This window comes from Cydia pomonella, chromosome 15 (genome assembly GCF_033807575.1).
Source record: "Cydia pomonella isolate Wapato2018A chromosome 15, ilCydPomo1, whole genome shotgun sequence".
In the NCBI taxonomy this organism is placed as follows: Eukaryota; Metazoa; Arthropoda; class Insecta; order Lepidoptera; family Tortricidae; genus Cydia; species Cydia pomonella.
In genome coordinates this window covers 7064231-7086793 of record NC_084717.1, presented here as the reverse complement: position 1 = coordinate 7086793, position 22563 = coordinate 7064231, and the positions used below count along the sequence as shown (strand labels likewise).

The 22563-nt window shown below is 37.1% G+C and overlaps 2 protein-coding genes, 1 long non-coding RNA gene and 1 other non-coding gene across 4 annotated transcripts in view; 2 read left to right on the top strand and 2 right to left on the bottom strand.

The window, feature by feature from the left end:
* Window positions 1–22563, bottom strand: part of LOC133525690 (semaphorin-2A) — a 458429-nt gene that overhangs the window by 325485 nt on the left and 110381 nt on the right. The gene's annotated exons all lie outside the window — the stretch shown is intronic.
* Window positions 1124–1195, top strand: Trnaa-ggc (transfer RNA alanine (anticodon GGC)). The gene has a single exon. It is a non-coding gene; the product is annotated as a tRNA-Ala (tRNA).
* On the bottom strand, window positions 5050–7605 carry LOC133525455 (uncharacterized). Its single transcript, XM_061861706.1, has 2 exons — window positions 6928–7605; window positions 5050–6521 (listed from the first exon to the last, which is right to left on the bottom strand). Exons 1-2 carry the CDS (start codon window positions 7222–7224, stop codon window positions 5745–5747), a joined length of 1074 nt encoding a protein of 357 aa, XP_061717690.1. The 5' UTR covers window positions 7225–7605; the 3' UTR covers window positions 5050–5744.
* LOC133525675 (uncharacterized) lies at window positions 16834–17790 on the top strand. The gene is made up of 2 exons (XR_009800609.1): window positions 16834–17160; window positions 17599–17790. It is a non-coding gene; the product is annotated as an uncharacterized LOC133525675 (long non-coding RNA).

Sequence of the window (22563 nt, the reverse complement as noted above, 5' to 3'; positions counted from 1 at the left end):
TGTTGTTATAACAAAATTTGGTAAATTATTACATATTTTATCTTTTGTGTCTAAAAGAGAATATTTATTTATCAATATTATAAACAAATAGAAGATATCCTGTTCTCCAAATGAGTTTACTCTGTAATTGCGCACAACAGCAAATAATGGAACATCAAAGCGAATCGTTTAAATTCTTCAATAGGAAATAGGAATAAAACATCAAACAAATTTAAACCAGAGTTTTAACTAAGTTTCAAAGCAACCGCAATTCTGTATGAAACCAACGAGCTGTAAAAGTACCATACCTATAATAATGTTCTATGTAACTTTGCAATCTATAAATTGTACATAGATATGTCAATCATATCCTTGAGGTATACTTAGTACTAGTCGACATCTCCAACAAAATGATTCCACACGTCATTGAAGTGCTGGCACTTCATTGCGTTTAGTACATCTCCGACGACTGGCGAGATGCCACACATCTAACAAATATTTACAAAAATAATAAAAATGAAAATGCTTTTCTGCGTTATGAAAATGTATTCTAATAATATCTAGAAATATAATAACAATCCACTGCAAAAAATGTTTTGTTTTATGCTTATTTAGATTATTTTGAAACGTCACTTTAAACACTCGCGGTGGTGGTACGCCATTTTCTTTGGGGCATAGATTACATTTCGCAGATGTAACACGGAGGTACTAATGATAATCCACCTTATTGTTTGTAGAATATATATACAAAAAGTATATATTAATTGTTATCTTTTAATTTTTTGTAATATATTATGTTATAAGCGCGATTTGATCAAAATTGCTACGAGTACGAGAGTGAAACACAAAAGGTTTTAAGACTACTTTTTATAAATGTTAATATTGGCAGTGTCACAAAAGAAACTAAATCATTACTTTAATGGAAATAAATTATTTTATCTAGATTCGTTACAGTATGTATTTAGGCAGAAAATGAACAGTTTTCATAAGAGTTTCTCGTCTGACTAGCTATTATTCTTAATCTTAGTGACAGACGTCAAACGCCGAAAATGGCGGACACAAGTTGTTCTGGATAGCGTGTCTAGTACGTAGTACATTTATGTCAGTGATCATAATGATTTAAAAAATACAGTGTATGACGGATGGTCAGCTAGCGCAATTGGTAATGCGTTGGACCGGCAATCTAAAGATGTGGGTTCGAGTCCCACGTTGGCCAGAGTTAATAATCGTTCCTTTTTTTTATTGTGATTACACAGTACAATTTATAGATTGCAAAGTTACATTAAACATTGATACAGGTAAGTATGTTACTTTTACAGCTCATTGGTTTCATTTCAAGATACTGTGCGATTCTTATCAGGTTATCACACATTGATAACCATGATATTTCTACGAAAAACAAAATGGTAATAGTTTCAGTCATGATTTTACATTCTAGGACCAAACAGTCTATTTATGAAAATAGTTTTCCCCAGAACTGTGTCATTCAAATAATAATTAAAATCAAGTTCATTTTTTACCATTATAGTTGAGCGAATTTCTTCGCAGATGTATGCAGGTTTCCTCACGATGTTTTCCTTCACCGAAAAGCTAATGGTAAATATCAAATGATATTTCGTACATAAGTTCCGAAAAACTCATTGGTACGAGCCAGCAGGATTTGAACCCCCGACCTCCGGATTGAAAGTCGGACGCCATATCCACTCGGCCACTACCGCTTTTCAAAGGTGTATGTGAAGTCCCCAATCCGCATTGGGCTAGCGTGGGGACTATAGCCCGAGCCCTCTCGCACATGAAAGGAGGCCTGTGCCCAGCAGTGGGACGTATAGAGGCTGAATTATTATTTTATTATTATTATAGTTGAGAGATGTTGGACTATAATTGGGTGATTACCGGTTACGGTACCCAATACGGATCTTTAAAACTATGGTACATGCTAATAGAACTCCAATGAAACGTGATCTGCTAGACTTTGATATGCCAACTCCACGGACATCAATACATATAATATAAGCTAGACTGGTGTTTAATAATGTACTTTATGTCCTGTTATTAGTTGTTATCTCGTGACTAGGCTAATTTATCGTGACGCTGATGTCAGTTCGGATACTAATTTCCCTCTGAATAGACCTCCCTATGCAATGAACACAAGTAGCTGCATATTTGGTGACCACGAAATACGCACAAATTATGCACCCATGCCATCGTGGTCTGCATTTCAATCAAAATTGACGCAGATAAAATGTTGTTATGATAAAAATGTTAAATGATTTATGCAAAATGTTAACTTTTCAGACGGTTTTAACTGTAGCAATTATGGTTATTCATATTCAAATCAGGCGATTTTCTTTATAAAACGTACCTAACAGATAAAGTTTTGCAATTATATTGGTTTTGTACAAGATTGAGTTTTGGTTGTCTTTAATTGATTTAATTAAATTGTTGTAAGAATTATGTAACTTAGTTTTTTGATATGCAATACAGTTATACAGTTTGAAGAATGTGTAAAAATAGGGTTGAATTTCGAACCTCTCACAAGTCTAAATAACGTATTGTAGATTAATTGAAACAAAGTCACATTTTTTTAGAACGTTAAAGTACCTATTTCAACAGTTGGTTGAAACGTTACATTTCTTAAATTTGCTGTTTGAAGATAAATCAAATCCGCCCTAAAATCTCCATTTTCTTTAGTCCCACTTAATCTTTATTGTTTTGATATTTTCTTCAAAATCAACCCGTTTGTTCTTTTTTACGTAACGAAAATATGTTTATAAATTTTATAATCTTAATATTTAATTGGTCTGAAGATACAGGTAAAAATAGTGCAGAGATCAGGATTATAAAGTTAAAACAAGACTGAGAGTATATGCGGCTTCTCTCCACTATACAAATACAATGTCCACTAAAGGGTTGGCGGCGTTATTTTATTTTACATGAAAACATAAAATAAAATGCGTGAAAAAGAGGTATAAATGCTCATCTTCAATTTGCACGTTCGCTACCCCACGGTCCCCCTCGCACTAATTACTGCCAAGCCCCGCATCTTTATACAGATCACGGAACCACTCTCAACGCTATTGATTGAACTTGTGGGAATTACTCGCGATCCACGGAGAAATTCACCTCGGCACCTATTAGTAGAGGCCAATACTCGTAGCTACCTAATACGCTCGGTTGATGAAATTAAGTATAAGGAAGTCAACGTAGAAAACGGATGCTGAAAGTTCGAGAAGAATTGGCTGCAATGATTTTTATTGCTATCTTCCCATATTTTAAATCGCAGTGAACAACAAACATAGATTACTATGATAATGGATAAGTTACTCACCCACGATTAGCGAGAAGCGACTAGCGAGTATTTTCATTGACAACTCATGGAAAAAAAATCTCATGCAGTCGATACAATTATTACAATACGTTTCTTTTTACACTAATATCTACTCGTACATATGCGTGTAGTGCTTTTCTCGTACGAGAACTGAATTAATTATCAGAAGGCTGGTTTTATCGTCAGCAATGGGACACGGCATTTGACCCGTAAGTTACAAGTTATTTTTGAAAAAATAAACAAGTTAATGTAATATTCAATATTTGTTGAGTTACTATACAAATGTTAGAAATTTATTAAAGAGTAATTACATTATATTACAATAACAAAACTTTGTTGAATTGTAGCCAATTGCTCTTCTAATGAATCTTACTATCAGTGACGATAAAAACCGTTACATGCTGAATTTTATCAAGGATTTTCTACGTAATCGAGAGAGAGCTCTGCAAAAAGGAAAATAAAATGCTAGCTGCTGGAATTTTTCCAGGCAAAGCAATGAAGAGAAGGCTGGGTACACAGGACGCTAGTGAAAAGAAGGCTGCCCTCCCAGAGGTGTCGACACCGCAATTGGCTTTCGTATTACCTTTCCAATACCGTTTTCATGTATTGTACCGACAACTGGCAAAAAATAAATTGAACTAGTGCTCCTTTTAGTTCGCTTCGACTCAGCCAAAAGCAGAGCGATAACTTTTTATGCGACTATATACGAGGAGGCATAAAGTTCCGCCTATTCAAACACGCTGAGTTATACTAGGGAAAATGACAACTAATCCGCGCTACGAACTGGTTCGTACGCTCCAGCCCCACTCGTTGTTTTCTTTTTCACACTTCAACAACCTCTCGGGTGCGTATCAGCGGCGCGAGTGGCGGGTGTAAATTGAAACACTTGCAAATTTACCCCATACATTATTCATATGCCGAACACCCTCGCTGTAAGACCGACAGCTACAGTGACGCTCCAGTCAAGTTAGCAAAAAGAGACAAAGAATGTTTAATTAGCGAGTTTACGTGGCAATATTAGTTTAGGCCTCATCGGCACGGTCTTTTATCAGTGGTGTGAATAATTTGACAGTGGCTTTGTGACGCACAAATCGCACCCAATTTCAGAGGGCTCGCGGAACATAAGTAAAGCGGGTCAACCATTATACGTGTAACAAATGGGCGCTCGCGGTGTTAAGCTTTCGAAGACGGTTTGGTCTTGTATTTTCGTTGCTTATGGGATTAACCTTCTACATAACCAGTATCTATTGATCTCCGATCACTCGTAGTTATTAAAGATCTCAAGATCGCATAATACTGATTCGCTAGAGTCGAGGACACGCTGGCACTTGGGAAACGTAGGGAATAATAACTGTGCGCAATAAGGACGAGGTTCGGAAACCCGAACCTGTATTATTCTGACCCTAATAAATTTGCCAAGTCAAACCGGCATTGCCAGACAAATGTGTTTGAAGAGCCATATAATTAGAGTATGCAAGGTAGAATTCATTAGAACGAGTCGCTGAATTCTTGCCCTTCCAACAGATCTAAACAAGACCGCAAATTTACGAAGGATCTTTAACTTTAAACGTATTTATCCAATCACATTATTGTTGTGAACATAGTTAAAATAAGTTTGTTGAGCAATTATATACTCGTATCGTATGTCTTAAACTCTTGCATAGCATTTTTCGTAAAATAGTTTAGGCATTTATTAAGTATAATACATTTTAAAGCAATAAAAATATATCAAACGCAATAAGTATTTTCAAAACCTCTATTTTGTTTTGTCGCACCGCCTAGTTTAACTACAGATCCATTTATAAAATCAACACTCTAAAACCTACATAAACAAAATGCAAATTTATTAAAACACATTTTCCTTGAAGAGTTAAACGTAATTTCTTTCTCGCCAAGGCGCTTCCTGAAATAAATTACAAGTGTAAAATTCACAACAACAAAAGCGTAACAACAAAAGGCTCGCGGCCCAACATCCGGCCGACCCTTCCAAACTTAGCAGCCTGATTACGGATTTCCGAATAAGAAAATAAGAGAATAATACCGCGCCACGTATACCCAAGTGTTTTGTAAATAAACCTTGTTTATTTACTTCAAAATTTTGCAAAAAAAATGTTAACTTAGCCGTCCGCTAATATGCCTACTAAATCCGTGCCAGTCTTCAGCTTTTAATGAATTTTATGAACTGCCAATTGGTTGGTAAAGAAGAACAGAATTTAATTAGGCAGGTCTGATACGACCTACAGTAATCGGCATTAAATATTGCACATTAGAATTTGGGCTTCGTAGAACGTTGTCTCTTTCTCTCCAATTGTCTCTTTTTACAGACCGATGTGCAATATTTACTGTACTGATGCGTCAGTTTTATGGCAAATATGGAAATCCAGGTCTGCAGCTTGGCGCCAGCGTGAACTTTTCGCTTTGAAATAGTTAAACAAACTTATTCGTCGTTCACATGTTGTATCGAGCTTTTTCGGTTCGTCAGAATGTTAATATGGAAATCTACGTAATCCATCAGTTTCGGTTGAGGAGTATAATGTTGAACATACAGGTGGAACCTAGGGTCTTTTTGAGGTTCAGCATCTCCTGCTTCGGCAGGAGTTGGCGCTGGTGCCACTGGCGTCTTAGACCTTACCGGCGACTTCGGCATAAAGGGCCCTCTATCAGAAAAGGCTGTCGGAGGCCTCACTCTCCTCCACAAAAAAGGTTCATTATGTATAGACCCGTGATGCAATTGCAAATGCCGGTTGTCGGGAGGCTTGGGTACTGGACTGGTCAACTCGTACATTTCAGCTAAAGACAAATACCAGTAATCGATTCCATCTCCTATAATAGGAAAAAGCCTTTTATTAGTGAAATTGGGACGATGTTTTCTGACAAATTCATCATATTTCCGTCTCAATCTTTTCATGTACTGCTTGTAGTGAATTGAGTTTAAAAGCTTTTCAAATTGCGTTAGTTCTGTAGTAGCTGGGTCAGAATAGACGCCTGCCCGGCTGAAAGTTCTAAGAAGGTGATGCAGTTTGAATACGACAAAGGCGAGCCATTTCCTTGCTTCCTCCTCGAGGATCCTGAGGTCGTCAGCTCTGCTGATGAGACCAAACTCCAAGGCCTCGGCGGCGCGACGCTCGCCTCTCTCAGTCACGGTGGCCAGCCAGCGGCGGTAGCGACGGTAGCAGAATTTGGTGCGTCTTGAATAGTGACCACGCCATAGAGCCTGCCGCGAATGACGAGACTAATCAGTTGAATGTAAATACATATGTATATCAAATGCACCTTAAATTTGTATGTAGCTGAAGATAGTTTTTTATTAATTAAACCATCAACGAGTAGATAGCAAGCAAAAATAGACATCAGACCCTTCGTAAAGAAAAATTTGAATTTTATTTTTATACCTCGGAAAAGTTTATAAATTCACTGATTATTATATAAATTCTACGAATAACATTGTTCGTACCTTAAAGATAATTTAAGAATATCCAAAATCGATAGCAAGTTCTAAGGATTTGTTAATTAATATACAAATAACAGTATTTCAGCCTGTAAACTTACCTAAATAAGTATAAGTCTGTTATTGATGAGCACGCTGGCTCAATGCGTGTTGGACATCTATTAGTAAATACCTGTATCCTAGTAGCAGCTCGGTCGTAGTGTCTCCCATGTTTCTGCCGCACAGCTCGACGCAAGGCTGCCCTATACGCCTTCCGGGCCTGATGGATCCTGAATGCACACTGAATAATCATAGCGTTCTTGGACAACCACGCAACGTGCTTCCTAATCAGGTAGCCTCGGGCCATTCTCTGCAGTAGCAGCACGGCTATGAACCTGGCATGACGCTGAGCTTCTGCTTTGTCCGCACGCTCTTGCAATATCGCGTAGTACGTGTCTGATGAAGGTAGGAATGCGTGCACTCTAGCCATTTGAAATTTTGACTGCCGATGCGATGTAAATAATTGTGCAGGCAACTGACATTTCGCGACGACATTGGAAATAGTTTGACGTCATATTTTTTTTTATAATAACTTAATTATATTTTATGACATGAGGTTTTATTAGGTGGACTTAAAAAAAAAAACCAATTGTCTATGATTTAAAAAAAGCTAAAAGTCTGTTGTCAATTTATGTCATTCGTTCAAATTGTTCGCGGTTTTTAAGGGGTTTATTTTAAATAATATGAATAATGAAATGACTATACCGAGTGAAGTCCGCAAACTATTATTTAATAAAATAAAATAATCACGACAAAGTGCAAAGTCGACGCGAAGCGTTGTATAACGAAAAACTGCTATGTTTACAAGACAAACAATTTAGTAGGTTGGTACTCTATTGATATTTTGATACTTTAAGTCATTGATGTACGTAATAGGGGTAGATGAGGTACCAGGCGCTCGATCGTGAGCCACAAAATATAGGTTCTGGGACCTATATTGAATTAGTCGTACGGGTGACGCTGAAGTGTCAACATTGTCATCAAATTCGATAAAATATTGCCAAAGAATGCCGTGTTGCGCCTTTTTCCAGTGCTTCAATAGCTCCAAGCACAAAAACAAAGCTCACGGTATCACTTTTCATTCGTAAGTACTGTTATAACATTTGAAAACATAATTTTTTCTAAATAAAATTAAAAATTTCCTTGTTATTGAGAGAGCGCGACAGCTAAATAATGCATTACCCATGTGAGTAACACGTTTATCCGAGTGTCAAGTAGGCCTGCCCACTTCATGCATTGTAGAGTCAGCAATTTTTTTTATAAATAATGCAACTTTTTAAATCATGTGCTCCTATTCCTTGAAACTATAGAATGTAACCGGTTTTTATTTTAATATACGAATAACCGGTTGTTAACCAAAAATTCAGTTTTTCTGATAGTATTGTTAAAACAATATCTTGCATTAATTAACTTGAAATCCAAATATCGGGAATAGTCCATCAAAAATTACTAAATAGTACTTGTACAACAATAGGAAAACTATGGACAACATTTTTAACGAGAGCTCGATTTACAATTTTAATATGCGAGTTATAGTGTAGTTTTAAGATGTATTTATGTATGTTGAAAACTGTGTAAAAATATTTAGAACAGATATTAGATCAATCAAATTTAACCTTTTATCATAAACAAAAGAAATAAATAATAATCATCTCTATTTGTCAAGTAAAATGTATGATGACTAGTGGGCAGTGACCCTGCCTATAAAGCCGATGGTCCCGTCCCGGGTTCAAAGTTCTAATGATGGAATCCATGAAGAATTGAGGGAACACTTAAAGTCTTATAGGTACACATATAGTGATTTTTGTGGTTTTTGTTTACAAATTAAGCATTTTCATCCAAAAACTGGCAATTAGTGTAGTGGAACTGCTGATTATAAACAGAACGAAACTCCCTAACTACGTATTTACCGTTTGAGTATTTGTTTTAATTTGTCCTCTTTGTAGAGCAACTAAGGTGATGAAAATGAAAACGATGAAAATCAGAACGAATACTTTAAATTGAACATTCTAATGTAAGGGCACGCTGCCGTCTCAAATCGAGAAAAGTGGGACATTGCTAATTTCGCCTTCGATAGGGAATGATTAAAAAAAATATAACTTCAAAATCAGTATTAACGTTAAAAAAATGAAAACTATAATGTTTAGAGAAAAAACTTTCACTTATTTCTATTTTAAAACGAGCTGCAGCTGTGGAAATGCCTAGCGATTGAATTGTGAAAATTAAAAATGATGCTCGGTTTCGTTTTTGATACAATTTTTTTTTCTCCATACATTATAATTTTCCTTTTTATACCGCCCTCTCCGCATATTTTTTTTAATTGTATAGATAAACTATCGGTTTTACATATAAAATAAATACAGTTTTACATATGCGATAGTGTTAGCGAAGAAAAAAATGTTTTCCATAAAATAAATAAAGTGCCTATTTATTTTAATTTCGTATATATTTTATAAATATTTGTTTCCTGACGCTACCTAATAAAGACCGCCGTTGAAGGCGCTTATTCCCATGACTTACAACTTGTCCAATATAAGTGAATCTGTATACGTATCGTAGCTATGAATAAACAAGGTTCACACTTTTATATTGGTTCTCTTGAGTCGTGCGCTCGGTGAACGATTGGAATATATAAATACCAGGAGTAACTACGAATTACCAGTGATTACAATATTGGCTCTTGTCAAGCGGACCTGTCTTTTCCGAAAAACCATCAGAAGTGAAACCCTGAAACCTCGAGATCCCTATCAACTGAGATCATATCGTTATACTGGTTTTCTCGAGGCGACACATTAGTTGAACATAGTGAATAGTCGACCAGGGTTTCAGAAGTAAAAAACGAGGGTCAATTTCCTGCTTTAAAAATATGATAGTCAATAATTTGATATTAATCTCAGTGTAACTCGCTCGCTCAGATATTTGCTTGAGAGAGACGGTCTAAGATTAGGTAATATCAAATCATTGATATTTTTTAAAAATCGAAATGACTTAATGTCACTTTAAGACGACAGTGTAAGATGTATGTACGTCTCGCCTACACATTTGTATAATGTTATTAGTTTTTCTCTGTTGCACCTCGAGGAATACGCAAAATATAGGGGTCTCGCTTGCGCAGCACTGTTAACTATATTTGGTTATCCTTGTTGCTCGTTGTGCACATGTACATTATAATGGTGTGTAGTATTTTTAAATGTATGGGTGCTGGACCAGATTTTAGTTTTGTCAACTATTAACGTCACATATCTACCCCTTTTACTTATATCAATGCTTTAAGTACTAGTTCTAACATTTGCTTATAACTTTGATTAAGTACGTGAATTTATTAATACCTGATGATTAGTCCTAAGTGTGTAAAGAAACGGATAAACTAGATGTTCTGGAAAATATCAATAAAATCAAAACATTGGAACGTAACGAGTAACTGAAAACCAATATTTAGAAGGTCAGTAGTAGTAATTTGATATAAAAATATCTTGGCGAAACATGTCTATATATGTCTTTGTACATAGTGGTAGAAATTATGTGAGCTGACTTTGAGTTAGGTACCACACGTGTACACAGAAAATAGAAAATATTTTTTAGTATCTAAACTATAATTCCTACTACACAAAGTGTGACTAGCCCAAGATTTTTTGAATTTCCCGCTATAAATTTGTGTTATATTTCAGTAGCCAGACTAAGATATTTGTGGGTGTAGCTTAATTTTACTTCAAACCCCTAATATTTTCAATTCATAATTCAGAACGATGACTTCCCCAGTCTCTTCTATTTCGGTCTATTCAATTCGTAATAAGCGCGGTTTGTTTTTTTTATTTAGGCCCTTAAATGAGGCGGTGTCTCGGTTGCCCATTTCATTCCCTTCCCCTAAGCAACGATGCGCCGAGTTGATTTGGAGAGTCCTTTCTCCCTCCCACCCTCTTCGTCCAGGTGAGCCCATGTGAGACATCATGCATAATTCAACAATCAAATTGGCAAGGTGTGTATGACTGCTTATTTATTTTATGCCTAAAATTTGCCGGTAATTTTCATACATATATATGCCCGTAGGAATTGAAAAGCCAATTTGAGGTTGGCATTAAAATAAATTGTAATAATGGGACGAGAGACGATATAAATATTGTTTGTTTGCCTGACCCATTTTCGTTGATTTGGTGTGTGTATTCATACAATGAAAAGGTCTGGCGAATTGGATTGTGAAACACAGTTGACGGCGTTTTTATTAAACCGTCTTATGACCTACATCGTCTTGGTAACAGTATATTTATATTACAGTGAAAAGGTATGCTACTTTTATCTAACACATATAATGTAAACATTTTATTACTGGTTCGAGATAAAAATTGCATTTCTCTCCCTCTCTCTGCTCTCTGATGCTGGGGAGGGGAGAGATGACCGAACGATATGGTCTTATGGCAGTTTCAGTAGGAGTAGCAGAAAAACACTATAATTGTTTGTACTTCGCATAGTATCACTTTTCATTTCTGTCTACTTCTAAAAAGTGCTGAATAGCACGTCAAAACGGTGGACGTATTGTTGTTCCACACCGAAGCCAACAGTCCATCAATTTTTCGTGTTATAGATAAGACACGGGTAGTAAATGAATCTTATCATATTACGATCATAGACAGTGCACTAAATTACGTAGGTTGTTTTTGGTATTCAGTAAAAAGTATGTTTAAAAAACATTAAATAGGTGGCTCCACAATACACCGAAATTAAATGTCATAGACCTAATATTTTATATAGATGTGTTATAGTGCGCCCGTGAAGGACAGAACATACGCAATGCTACAAAATTAAAAACACGTTATAACATTTCTAACGACATACCAAAAAGAACCTATGTAATTTGGTCGGGTTATTTGTTGCCCCCCCCCCCATTTCATCTCTATATTATTATACCTCTATGGTTCTTGTAAGTTCATAAGCCTACCTAGCGCCACTGGAGAGATAAACAATTAATATATAAATAAACAATTGTAGTATATATCCTTTACAAATAACCGCAACTAAATCGGTCAATTCGTCAAAGAGAAAAATGAGAACATACATGATGTGCACAAATATAATACTTACATACAGCCTTCTCATCCTAAGTACATACTATTGTACCGTTTCTGTTCCTTTGTTGGGTAAAAATGGCAGAATTTACTTACAAATAAGTGTAAATAATATATAGATCGTGTCATTCACGACGACGCGTGCCTTTATTCGTATTGCCATGTTATTCAAGGTTAGATTTGACTAATCTGCGCGTCATTGTGGATGACACAAACTACAGTCTTCATTATATGTATTTAAAACGTCTGTTGTTACGATTACTGTTCATTACAATATTTCGTGATGTAGTTGCGTGATAGAAGAACCCTTATATATCTGGGTTTTGTTTAAATTTTCTACTACAACAAAGACAATCCAATAGCTTGACCAACTTGATTTTAGACAAAGTTTACATTACATTAAAAGCAAACAGCAGAAATGATAAACAAAATTTAATTTCGCAATTTGCAGAACGAATGTGAGAAATTAATTTTAGTTTCACTTCGCGTGTAAGATAACCGCGAAGAGCAGGCACTGCCGCGAAAATAATTTACACTGATGAATATTTAAATATCACGGCTTCTGCTATTTAGTGGCTCTACACTGAGGTTATTAACATTTCAAAGAACATATAACGGTGTCCTAATTTTTAAGCTCTTTTTCTCACAAACTAAAACTTAGAAGTTTATTTTGTCAAACGTCAAACATTTATTTTTAGTAGTTACTAGGTAAATTCCCACTTAATCATCGGGTGGGGTGTGTATACAAAGCTTAAGTAAATTATTTGCGGCCTTATTACTCGTAGACGCCAATAACCTCTTTCAGGGCCTGATACTGATTGAGACGACGGGTGACCGACTGAGCGTAGGGCTGGCTCATTCCTAGGCCAAAGAATAGGCATGGCCATTTAGCGCGGGAATGTACGCCGGCCTTATGGACACCCTACCTCAGGGGACAGACCTACGGGACTTAAGATAGGTGTAAAAAAAGTAAATAGTTATCGGTTTTTTACGTAAATACCTAATAGCATTTTTTTTTTTAATTTTCCTCGCAAGTGTAACTAAAACCATAGGTGAAATCAGCATAAAAAGCAGCAGATGTGACTACACGTCAAAATCTGTACTATTATCTAACAGCTTAACAGTAAGATATATATGTCTCTATACGTAGAACTTATACTGCAACAGATACTTTTTAACGCAAACAGATATGTTTATATTTGGAAAAGTTTTCCAGGTAAATACTTTTTACGCATATTTTCATCCGCTACTGATGCTGACTGAACTGATCTCATTAACTACAATCAGAATCATAAAAATCTTCACGAGCAGGTAATTTAAGCAAGTGGTAAATAGGCTGATGTCGCTGATGATGAATATGAAAACGATAGTCTCTGTCTGATAATTCATATTATTATTTTAAATCGTAATTTAATAAAAACTTTAGTAATGTTTTTGTTTAATACAAAACATATAGCGTGTAAGCTTAGCTTAAGTAATTTTTCTATATAGCAACATATTTTGTAGTTGCCCTATAATTTGCATGTGGCAACTCTCTTTCTTTTTTCTCGATCCGAACCGACGACACGTCCCGGGATCACCTTTGTAATTATGTTTAATTTAAAGTGAATAAATGTTCATTCAAACTTAATATGCGCATTTTGTATTCTCCAGTTTTTAACCATTTTATTTTTTACACTTTTGTGTAATCATTTTAAAATTTATTGTCATAATTCTTTATTCCTATTTTTTATTTGTTTAAATGGTTTGTTTTATATGGGTGCTTGCTTGAAATACAATTGATTTATTTATTATTTTATTTTATTTGTTATGATACTAGCGACACGCTCCGGCTTCGCACGGATAAACCTTAACAAATTATACGCCTGAACCTTCCCTAAAGATCACTCTATTTATAAATGAAAACCGCATGAAAAACCATTCAGTAGTTTTTGAGTTAATTGCGAACAGACAGGCATACAATACAAACAGACAGACGCGGCGGGGGATTTTGCTTTATAAGGTGTAATGATACGGTAATTTTTAGTTGTTTAGACAACCAAAACGATACCATTTGTGTACCTACCTATAGTCATCATCGATAAAACCATTCCATATCAGAAATTACGTCCCGATACAGTATAACTAGTTTACCCTGGAGAACTTAATCCATTAGATAAATTTTGATTCGGTAACACAACTCGCTGGTGGCTCCTCTAACCGATGCATGCTAGTTACACTACACCCGCATTAACTATATATGCACAGCTGCGATTCGACGACCAATCGATGCCTTTGTGTTAATTCCTGATTCGGGACGTTCATTACAACAAATTAAGCACGCTTTGTAATTTGTACTCGAAACTCTGAGTTAATTGCAATTAATTGTGTTGTACACGTGAACAACGTAAGGTGCTGGGACTGTAATGATTATCTGTAGTACACTCGAAACGTTTAATGTGTCATATTAATTGCAATTGAGCTCATTTACTTTAGCATTTTGATGTCAGTATTGAATGTTTTAAACTAAATTCAGCACATCCTTCACTAAAGTCACACTTTGTCGCTTGCTGTAAGGACGCCTTGATAGGTTATTCGTATTAAGATACAAGCAAATCTCGTCATTATGGCAAGCGACAAAGTAGGACATTTTGCCAGCCGCGATCATATTTAAGTATTGCTACTGAACGGGTTCTTAATGCGTCTAATTTTACATTTCAGACGTATCGCAACGCTCAAGTCCTTGACGGAGCTCCGTCATCAAAGAAACATCGAGGTAAATATACATATCTCCCCGTAATTGTAATATTCCCTAATTCACTAGCAATACTTTTAATTGACCGAAGCGTAGCGTAGGTCTACGTTTTGACTCGCGCAATCTGCTTTCGTATGTCCGGATGTTCTCCTCTACAGGTCGCAATTCTCAACCGATTCGCGTGAAATTTTGCGACCATATTCTATGATCAAATAGAATTTTTTTGTCGATCCAGTTTTTGGAATTTTTTCAAAATGGCGGAGTCATGGCACGTCGCGCCTAAACAAATAGCCGTATCGATATCATAAGAGTTTCCTCCTTGTAAGACATGGTTACAGAGTGATTTGCGAAAAATTCAGATATTTTAGAACGCTGGTTTAAGGGGTATTTAGATATTTAGGTTTTACTCGAGAATAAGTAGCCTAATTTCACCGTGTCACATATATCCATTCGTAGCTCAATTGGAATCATGTGGTTCCGGGCTCAAATCCCGAACAATGAAATCTTTTTGGTTTTTTTTTGCACTAATTTCCTGTTTTTTATTGACTAAGCTTTGTAACAGGGAGAGAGAAGAGGACCCTGGATCTATTCCCTGAATTGTAACATTTTGTATTTTTTTTGTATTTAAATTTCGTAATTGTTGATCAAGCGAGCACGAAGCGCGAGCAAAGCGTATTCGTTTCAGTTTTATTGTCTGAACTTTTTTTACAGCCGTTAAAGTTCAAGGAGACGGACAGTTGCGCAGGCGAAAACGGGTTCATGTTTAAAAAAATCTGAGCAGTTTTTGCATTTAGATTAATTTATCAACTTTGGCTTTGCTATAGAGACGTAGTTGTAGATTGGAATATTGATATTATATTAGGAATAGAAGTTTAAACGTAAATGTATGTTATATTGCTTTAATAAATAAAAAATATATATCATAGCTAAAAGAGGGAAACGGTTTTCTAACATATTTCCTGCGTGCAGTCGCCGCAGAAAGTTTCGGTACGGTTCGTGGCATTCTTTTTACTAAGAGCCAGCGATGCTTGCTATAATCTTGTCTACAAAAATTCAGGCCACAAAATTGCAGGAACAAAATGTTCCGAAGATTTATTACATATCTTCTGTTATGATATTTTAGTCAAGGTATTCGATGTAGCAAAATGATGTTTTAGCGGATTAAATTGCCAAATCCTATAGAGATAAAACACTACAGAGTGAAGCTCTGATGGCCCTTCTTCTGCCGACGAAGATGGAGGTGGTTCTACTTTTACCATTCAGGGGATGATCGACTAACTGTGGGCGTTTGGAAACGGGAAAGGGAGTATTTTCTCTTTCCTTCCCATTTTGTAGGCGTTGGCAAAGAGAATTTGAAATGGAGGTGGACTGTCAAACAAAATTTTGTTGCTACAGTAAAATTGCTGCTATATCTTTCGACACATGATAAAAATTGTAGAACTCCATTTGACTTTCCTTTCCTTGATGACCTTTTTGATCCTTATTCGTTTACTAATATATGCTAAAATTGTTAAAGATCTAAAAGTGGCACCATCTAATAGATAAAAGGCCAAATGTTTGACAGCATCGTTTCGAGCGATGGCACCATAATGTTCCAAAAGTTTTAATCATATGTCCAAAGATGGCAGTAAATTTACGTGTCTACAAGGTTTTCTTAGTTAATAATTAATGAAAATTCCTTTTCCGTGCAGGCTTTTTAAATTCTGATATACGAAAAAGTATCTATAAAAACTTAAGAGCAATTAACATTATTTAGAGGTCGCTATAAATGAAACAATACTGCTATACAAAATAGTATGAAAATAAATTGACCCATCAATAAATCTGCTTTGGAAATGTCTTTAAGGGCTCTTTATTCGTTTTATTTATTATTTATAAGTATGCTTAAAAATATGTCGATCGTTTTTTTTTTTGTTTTAGTATGAGGATATTGCAAATCACAAAATCATAGCGACCACCTAATCATTCGCAAATTAGTTCAAATTTGGCACATAGATTACTGTTCTATAAAGGGAGCCATGTGAAGTTAAAATCCTTTCAACTTTTTTCTACATACAAAGTTGTACCATCCTATAATTATGTTTTTTTGTCAATTTAGTTTTTATAAATTCTTCTAAACAGCGGAGGTACATTTATTCAGTTTTAAGGGCTCCTCTACACGATGGCCCAGCGTAGGCCAATCTAAGGGACGCAGCTATGCGGTGAAATTAGATAGCAATATCACTTGCTCCCTCTAACGCAGTGTGTAGCGTTAATTTATTTCTCAATTATATTTTTCTCGTCGACATGATAAATAAATATTAGTCTCAGCAACTGATAAGTATCGATGTCGATATTATCGACTTTCCCATTCCCGGGATACTTGTTTACGCGATCGCCGGCGCCATGTTGTAACGGTCCGCCGCAGCCACCATTGTACATCTGACTGCAGCGCTGGACGCACGTCGCTCGTGCGAGCGTTAACGGCCGCGCCTTGTTTCGCGATGTCGAATATAATACTCGTATAGGGAACAAGTGCTGTGCCCCTAAGTTTTCGAATATATTCAAGTGTATCTGTTTTCCCCCGCTTTGGGTAAGTTTGAACACAAATAGCTCTCCTAGTTTTAAGTTTGTCTTTGTTCCGTAGCTATTACTTTATCATACAGCCTAATGCTTTACGCTACGCCAAAACGGCGGACTTTGATTTTGTGTACCATGGATATAGATAATATTCTTAGCCTGTGTGAATTCAATACGTACTCTCTTGCGTAAGGTATTTATTAAGTAAATATGAATGTTTTAGCTTCCATACTATAGCACTTTGCCGATTGCAACCTTGCGCTTGTTTCCTAAGCCCTGTTTATCTCCGTTCTGAATCTCCATGTATCGACCGCCACAGACAAACTGATCTTAAATTAAATAACCACCAGAATCTCGTATGCTGTCAGGACATGAGCATTATAAATAAGGCGGGACGATCCATGGAGCTAATTTTAATGCAGAGCCTTAACACAGTGGAATGAAATTCCAGGGTCTACCCTACGGGCTAATTCAACGTCCACGCCTGCCCTTATCTGCTGCCCGGCGCTAACGCCAGGTTGCCACTACGCCAGGAACACCAGGACAGTAACGCCCAGCTACACACCGATCCAAGTGCCACCACCACAGTAGGACAACGACCCACGTGATTTAAGCCCAATAAACCACTGCTGTACAATTTGTAGCCAAGGCCTTATTGCTCACCTCTGCCCTAGACACCTAACGCTACAAGTGGCGCCTTCAACCTGGTATCTAGGTGGTTTCTGTGGTATTTTGGATCGTTGAGTAGTTTGTTTTGTGTGCGTGTTGTTTTGTGAAGTCTTGTTTTTAATTTATTTGTGCTTAACAACTGGGGTCTAGAGAGTGGACACGGTACTTATCGATATCGATAAAACCGATACTTTGTAACGACACTTTAGACACTAGTTGTCCCTTTTTGTTTTGCCTTTCCGTAATTAGCTTTTCTTATAAATCTCCTTACATCTTCATTTTTCTTACTTTTCTCATCTTTCGGTTCTCTACAACTTACTTTACTACTTCTTTTCTATCTTACCTTTCAACAATAAAAACAAGTCACTACTTTCACTTTCACTATTCTTTGTAACAGAGCGGAGTAGTTTAGAATAACCTTATTGTTAAGTGTACAAATTTACCCAAACATTGTGAAAAATAAACATACAAGCATGGCATCCGAAATAAAGTTCATGTCACTACAAAAGACAGAGCTCGCGTATGAAGTAGAGATTAGAGGGGAAACCCCGGCTGATAATGTGTTAGATTTACGCAAGCAAATTACGAAACTTGTGCGGTTTTATCCTTCCGAGGATATTTTGCTATCGCCATTTGATTTGACACAGCGGCAGTAGAGGAAAGCTTGTCTAAGATTGCTAAAAATATCAAATCACTAAATGATAATTTTGATAAAAATCTGTTAGCTCGAACAAGGAATACCATGAATCACATTTTCCACCGCTTAAACCGGATTGATTGCTCACTACAACCGGACGCATTATCAGCGTGCAATGAATGCTTTAAACTGTACCAAACGTACAAATCAGCTTTAAAAAAGTTTGATACAGTGGTTTCAGGTTCAGGTTCTGACGATGTTCCGGGTCATATTACTGTAAATTGCGAACGTGGATTGACCTCCGAGCTATCAAAGCTTAAATTTAATGGAAAGACGTGTGTACGATCTTTTATTCGTAGTGCGTCTGATTTTATTAAAGCCAGGTCGCTATCGTCTGGCAAAGTTCTATCTTACGCAACCGAGATATTCACCGATGATGCCTTACATTGGTTCCGCAGTATAAGAGATAATGTTGATTCATGGGAGGACCTCTGTGTTAGGCTTAAGGAAGCCTTCAGCACTCCGAATTACGACTATCGTTTTCGTGACGAAATTAGGGCACGTACACAGGGCCCGCGAGAAAATATTACAGTCTACCTTTCTATTATGTCGGGCATGTTTTCGCAACTTGACAAACCTCTACCGGAAGAGGAAAAATTACAAATACTGCTTCATAATATACGTCCTTGCTATGCCAACGTGCTCACTTCTTGCCCGGAAATCAAAAACGTCGGAGAGTTGCAGACCGTATGTAAGAATTACGAGAATGTTCAATCTCGTATGGCGCAATATCGGGAACCTCCCAAAGCAACGTCCGAGACCCTAGCCCCGGATTTTGCCTATTCTCATGCTTCTACTTCTACAAACACTACAAATAAACCATTTTTACAGAGACAAACCTACCAAAAAAATTATGAATTCAAGCCTCGCTTCGCTACCTACGCAAATAAACAGAATACCGCGGGTAATATCCCTGTCGATGCAGTTGCTGCCGCTACACCCGTGTACGCTGTCAATGTCAGAACGAAGTTTTGTCCGCGATGCCGTGTCGATACACATTCTTTGAGGAACTGCACCGCAGAACGTGTTATTGTCTGTTTTCGTTGTGGTCATCCAGGGGTTAAGTTTCATGATTGCCCTGATTGCCAGAAACATTTATCGTCCACTACACAAGAACAAAAAAACGCATAGAGCAGAATTGTAGTTACTCCGATGCTGGTGACTGGAAGGACTGGTTGAAATTTATAAAGAATTTCTTTCGTGTCTATAAAGTAACTTCAATTCTGCAATCAACAACAATGAATCATGATAACCGAGTTTTCATTGATGTAAAGATACAGGACATAAAAACCTCGGGACTACTGGATTCCGGTGCCGCTGTAACTATAATTGGAAACGGTTTTCACAATAATCCTATTTTTTCAGAATTTACTATACATAATGATGATAACTCTAACATGGAAGCAGCGGGCGGGCACAGGTTACCGAGTATTGGTTATATAAATTTACCTGTGGCCTTTGAAGGACAGAATCATATCCTTAAAGCATACATCGTTCCAGTGGTAACAACGCACTTTATCCTGGGTTTAGATTTTTGGCGAAAGTTCAACTTGTGTCCTAAATACATTGCCTCTCTAAATATAGAGGCAACTTCTAATTCTCATGCTGAACAGATTAACACAAAAGAGGTTAATCACATTACACCCTATCAAAATCTAGATCCCAACCAGCGCTCGATGGTCGATGATATAATTAAGAAATTTAAGGCTATATCTTATGAGGAAAATGGGTTAGGTCGAACATCGATGATTCAACACAACATAAACACAGGGAATGCGTCCCCTATCAGACAGCGTTACTACCGTATGTCACCGGAAAAGAGTAGAATTATTAATGAACAGGTGGACGAAATGCTACAACTAGATGTGATAGAACCCTGTGAAAGTTCGTGGTCATCCCCAGTACTAGTAGTTAACAAAAAAAATGGAAAACCAAGGTTTTGCCTCGACAGCCGGAAACTTAATTCAGTAACAGTTAAGGACGCGTACAGTCTTCCATATATGTCGGAGATCTTAGACAACCTTAGAGATGCAAAATACTTAACGAGCATTGATTTATCTAAGAGCTTCTGGCAAATTCCTATAGCTGCAGAAGACCGTTGCAAAACTGCTTTTTTTGTGCCTAATCGGGGAACTTTTTGTTTTAAAACAATGGCTTTCGGCCTCACTAATGCTCCTGCTACTCAGCAGCGGCTGGTCGATAAGTTATTTGGTCCGGAATTTGAGCTCAGAGTATTCTGTTATTTAGACGACATTATTTGCGTAAGTAACAGTTTTGAAAGTCATGTTTCTTTATTATCACGTGTCTTAGAAAAGCTTCAACAAGCAAACTTGACAATTAATTTTGAGAAGACTCAGTTTTTTAGGGAAAGTTTGAAATATCTTGGGTACGTAGTCGACTCCGAAGGACTACGCACAGATCCTGGGAAAGTGGAGGCAATTCGAAAGTACCCTACACCCAGTACAAAGAAGGATATAAAGAGCTTCTTGGGCACCGCCTCGTGGTATCGACGATTTGTTCCGAATTTCAGTACTATCGCTGGTCCCTTAAACAACTTAACCTCAGGTAAAAAGGGTGGACCCCCCTTTGTTTGGACTAAAGAAGCTAACGATGCTTTCGAGGAGCTTAAAAACAAACTTACTTCTTGTCCAGTATTGGCTTGCCCTCGTTACGACCTTCCTTTTGCGGTTCATAGTGACGCGAGTAATTACGGCGTCGGTGCTATGTTATGTCAGACGATTAACGGCCAAGAACATCCCATAGCATACATGAGTAAGTCTTTAACGGGTCCAGAGCGTAACTATAGCATTACGGAAAGGGAAACCTTGGCCGTCTTAATCGCTTTGGAGCACTGGCGTTGCTATTTGGACAACGGTCAGACCTTTACAGTGTACACAGATCATGCGGCCTTAAAATGGTTTCTTTCACTCAACAATCCCACCGGTAGATTGGCACGTTGGGGTATACGATTGTCCACCTTTAACTTTAATATAAAACACCGTTGGGGCGTGGATAATGTTATACCTGACGCCCTCTCTCGCGCTCTACCCATAGCTTCCATTACAACTACCGATTCTATCTCGCGTACGGCTGATCCGTGGTACATAAATAAATATAATACTTGTCGCACTTCTCCCTCCAGTCTTCCTAACTTCACTATCACTAAAAATGTCCTTTACAGGCTTTCTAAGAATAAGTGTGCACTAACGTCAGAATTCGCTTGGAAGGAAGTGGTTCCTCGCGAGTTGCGTGAGCAAATCATCATAGATAACCATGCAACTCCAACTGCTGGTCACTTGGGCATTCATAAGACTTACCACCGTTTGGCTCTGCGGTATTTCTGGCCGAGTATGCATTCTGACGTAGTTAGGATTGTTTCTAGTTGTTCTGTCTGCCTAGCACATAAGCTACCAAATCATACTACGTTAGGGTTGATGGGCAGACCTAAACAATGCTCACGACCCTTCCAAATGTTATCAATTGATTTTATTGGTCCTCTTCCTTCAAGTAGAAAACAGAACACATTTCTGCTCGTAATAGTGTGCTGTTTTACGAAATATTGCCTCGCGTTTCCACTACGACGAGCGAATGCGGAGGCTGTAATCAAACATCTAGAAGACTCAGTATTTCTTGTTCATGGAGTACCTCAGACGATATTCTTAGATAACGGAAGTCAGTTTATAAGTAAAAACTTAGATTCGTTTTTTAAGAAGTACAAAGTGCCCAACGTTTTTTTTACTCCTCGTTATACTCCTCAAGTAAATACCGTCGAGCGTCATAATCGAACCCTTATTACCTGTATTTCTACTTTCATAGAAAACGATCATAGGACTTGGGACGTTAATCTACCAAAAATTACTTTTGCTATTAATAATTCAAGAAGCGAAGTAACTAATTACACGCCATCCTTCCTTGTTTACGCACGTGAATTGGTAACATGCGGCTCGCACTACGTAGATAACGATCTGCCCAACGAAGTTATTTTTCTACCACGCAGTATCTATGCTGAAAATATTGGTCACATGGCTAATATATTTGATGAGGTGCAAA

What these genes read in the sequence shown, in the direction of transcription:
- LOC133525455 (XM_061861706.1), bottom strand. Translation starts at nt 7,224, where the DNA reads ATGGCTAGAGTGCACGCATTCCTACCTTCATCAGACACGTACTACGCG. An exon ending in GAGCTGCTACTAGGATACAG is followed by an intron (nt 6,522 to 6,927) that starts GTATTTACTAAT and finishes CATTCGCGGCAG; the next exon opens with GCTCTATGGCGTGGTCACTA.